This window comes from Vairimorpha ceranae (assembly GCF_000988165.1).
Source record: "Vairimorpha ceranae strain PA08 1199 chromosome Unknown NODE_228, whole genome shotgun sequence".
NCBI lineage: Eukaryota > Fungi > Microsporidia > Nosematidae > Vairimorpha > Vairimorpha ceranae.
Window position 1 is genome coordinate 1 of NW_020169523.1, and position 3,500 is coordinate 3,500.

The following is a 3,500-nucleotide window of genomic DNA, read 5'->3' on the forward strand; positions in this document are numbered from 1 at the left end:
AACATGTTTATTAAAGAAATAGTAGAGTATTTCTTATCTTTTAATTTAACTGTTAACCTGCAACGGGAAAATATTAACCTTGCTTATTATGAATGTGAAAATATGACACAGAGATTTAAAAATATTTCACAAGCTATCCAACTGGAATGTATTGTAATAATTATAAAAATGCTAATTGAAAGATTAAAATACTCTCACAATATTTCATTTAAGAAAAATCGTAATTTACAAAAGTTTTTTAATTCTGTGGCACACTTATCTTCTGATATTGAATGGCTAATTTCTCCTCTAAAAAATATTATGGATGGTATTGATAAAAATTATGAACATATAAAGCTTAATTAAAATATGTTATATAGTGATGGCTGAAAAGACTTTTTTTATTTTTAAATAAAACTTACATTTGTACTATTTTATAACAAATTAAAAAAAAATACAATTTTTTTACTCAATATAAAAATTACAGACGAAAAAAAACAAATACATCTTTGTTTGTAGAGCAAAACTTATTTGACTTAAACAGTAAATATAGCTGTGGAATCTTCCACATGCTTAAAATTTAAATTTCTTAAAATAAGAATTTTTGTAATGTTTAAAAAAATAGAGCCCTAACCTATAGAGGACCAAGACATATTATTTTTTTGAATAAAAAGTATAACAAAAACAATAAATCATTTATTTATCGAAGAGAAGGCTATTAAGGACCTATAGTAAAAAATATTTTTAAATTATATTTTAAAAACGAAATAGTTCCGGATAAACACACGCCAATTTGAATTTAAAGACTCAGAAAGAAGAGATAAGAAATTAAAGATGCAAAGATAGTAATAGTTTTTTAGAATTAGAAAAATAAATATCACTTACTGAAGTTAAAAAAAAAAATAAGGAAAATAGTAGATATTCGATCAGAACTGACACAAAAAAAATTGGATCAGTTTGAAGTGATAGCCATAACAAATAAATGGACGGATGAACAAATAATCTTAATTTATCCGGGGTTATTTGTGGATGAAACGAAAAAAGAATTACTAAAAACTTCTTATATTAGTTTAAGAAATTTCTTATAAAATATAATATATCCAAGTGAGCGAAAAAGACAAATTATGAGAGAATTGGATAGCAATAGTTAGACTAAGTTTCTGAGTATAAAGGAGTATAAGAAAAAGATAGAAAAAAGAATAACGAAATGTAGTCATGTGTTTGGATTAAAAGAAAAGAAAAGGTCAATAAAATTTGAAGAAATTATTATTAAAAAATTGGGAGATTTTACACATCTTGAACTTACAAATTTTAACTTAACTAATAATAGTGTTAGTGATTCTTTTAAACATTTGCTCATATTAGAATGCGAGTTGGTGGCTAAAATGCCTAAAGAAAAATATGTAAACTAACTGCGGCTGTCATCTAGGAAAAACGAATCTTAATAAAAGGTGCAGTGTTTATTAAAACAAATATAGTTATGATACAAGACACTGCTGTATGCTGAAAGATTAAATCAGAAAAAATATGATAATTTAATTATTAGTTTGAGAAGTTGAAGAAATTATTGCTAAAGGTAAATTTAAAGATAAATTAACTGAGATATTTATAGATAGCGGGTCAAAAAGAAACTACATAAGTAGGAATACGGTAGAAACCATGAAATCAACTATAAAAGATTGCGAACCGATTAAGACAGTATTTGGAAATGGTAACATTAAAGAGTTTAGTGAGATCGTAAGTACTAAACTAAGTCTAAATTGAACTTGTCATGCTCTAAGCGCATAACCAAAGCTTTACAATCGAACGATTATAACAACTCTGGTTAATGTTATTGGTTCTTTCTACAACCAATAGGCTTTCACACTGATATAAATAGTTTTACTAGATAAATGCATGCGTTCTAATGACAAGCTTTTACAACAAATTTTTTTATCATTTATTAAAAATCGCGCGTAACCGCCTAGGTACGTCATCAAATTATGGTACAAGCTATTTATGGCTCAAATGGAGGATGGGTTTTTTTTTAAAATTTAGCTTCTAAAATTAAATTTTAAACAATGGAATAATGGACTGAGAAGGAGCTAAAAAATTTTATAGAAATATTTCCATAAAAAAGTATAATTTAGTTTGTCAAAGATGTGGCATTAAAACAAGACCAAAGCCATCACTGTAATAACAAAGAACTGCAGATACTCAAATACCATTATGGGCGTCAAAAAGTGTGCCTGTGGCAAGAAAGCACTCAATGATGCTACGAGAAGGCTTGCTAATATTCGCCTTAAGATTGTTTTTATGATAGAAGATTTTATTGGTAGTGAACTTGCGGATACTAGAAGATTTTTGGTTACTATAACTATTTCCTAATGTTGGATAATAATTTTCTTATTTATATTCAAGGTAAACCAATGAGTATACTTGTTTTAAAAATGCATTAATATTAAAAATATATCATTGATATGTGTGACGTTTTAAATTGATACAATAAATTATTGGCTCATTATAAAAATCTATTATGAAATGTCACATTTTGCAAATAAAGAATAATACGATGTAGATTTATTAAATCATCTATTAGTTTTCATCTTCGGTTTACACCAAGCAGCAATTTTTTTATATAGCTTTTATAATTGATTAAACAAACAAGTGAGTAAAATAAAAGAAAGACAAAAAGTACTAGGACTTGTCAACAATGGAAAGTAATGAAAATAATCTTAATAGTTTGCTTGGACAAACACACTGTAATGATTAAACAAACAACCTACATAATATAGTTGGTTCAATACAAAGAACTATACCACACATTAATTATGTTGTTTATACAGATTGCTGAAACGAATATTTTAGCCTAGGTAGGTATTTTAGAAGCCATCGCGTAGCAATCATTCATTACACTTTTAAGAGCCAGACATCGAGATTCATAAAAACACCATTAAAAAAGATTTGAGGAATACACTTAGCCATATTGATAAAAAGTCTCTAGTATGTTGTCAAATATTTTTTTTTAAAAGATTTTTTTTCTTACGTTTTTGTTTTTCGGTTTGGTTGGATCATTTTTAGTTCATTGTTCCCTCAGTTCGTATGAACAGGAATATTTTTTATATTTATAGTTTTAATTATAAATCAACATACAAACATTAATTAAATAAAAATATAAACATTGACTATTAATTTTATTTAAAATATTAATAATAATGTTAATATATACCAAGACTGCTATTTGGCCTTTTTTACTTACTTATTGGTTTGTTTGCCTAGTGGGATACCACAGAAATGTCAGGCGCCAGTTCCATAAAGAATAGAACGCGATTTTTGTATAATTTATATTTATTTGGATATGTGTGCATGAAAAGCGAAAGCGAAAACACTACTAAAAAATTAATTAAACATTTCTTTTAAATTATTTATATTGTTTTTATAAATTATTCTTACTAGCATTTAATTTATTATTTATCGAAACATTTTCTTTTTTTTCCATAAACGGGGCCTTAATTTTTTGAAAAAAAACCCAACCCACTTTT

At 26.1% G+C, this 3,500-nt stretch overlaps 2 protein-coding genes across 2 annotated transcripts; both read left to right on the plus strand.

The window, feature by feature from the left end:
* AAJ76_2280001 (hypothetical protein) lies at positions 1-345 on the plus strand (the record flags this gene model as incomplete). The annotated part of the gene is made up of 1 exon (XM_024474670.1): positions 1-345. A coding segment is annotated over one exon (345 nt), but the record flags the coding sequence as incomplete, so codon positions are not given.
* Positions 346-3,252: 2,907 nt separating this feature from the next.
* AAJ76_2280003253 (hypothetical protein) lies at positions 3,253-3,378 on the plus strand (the record flags this gene model as incomplete). Its single annotated transcript, XM_024474671.1, has 1 exon — positions 3,253-3,378. The coding sequence occupies one exon, from the start codon at positions 3,253-3,255 to the stop codon at positions 3,376-3,378; it is 126 nt and encodes a 41-aa protein (XP_024329538.1).
* Positions 3,379-3,500: the final 122 nt, after the last annotated feature.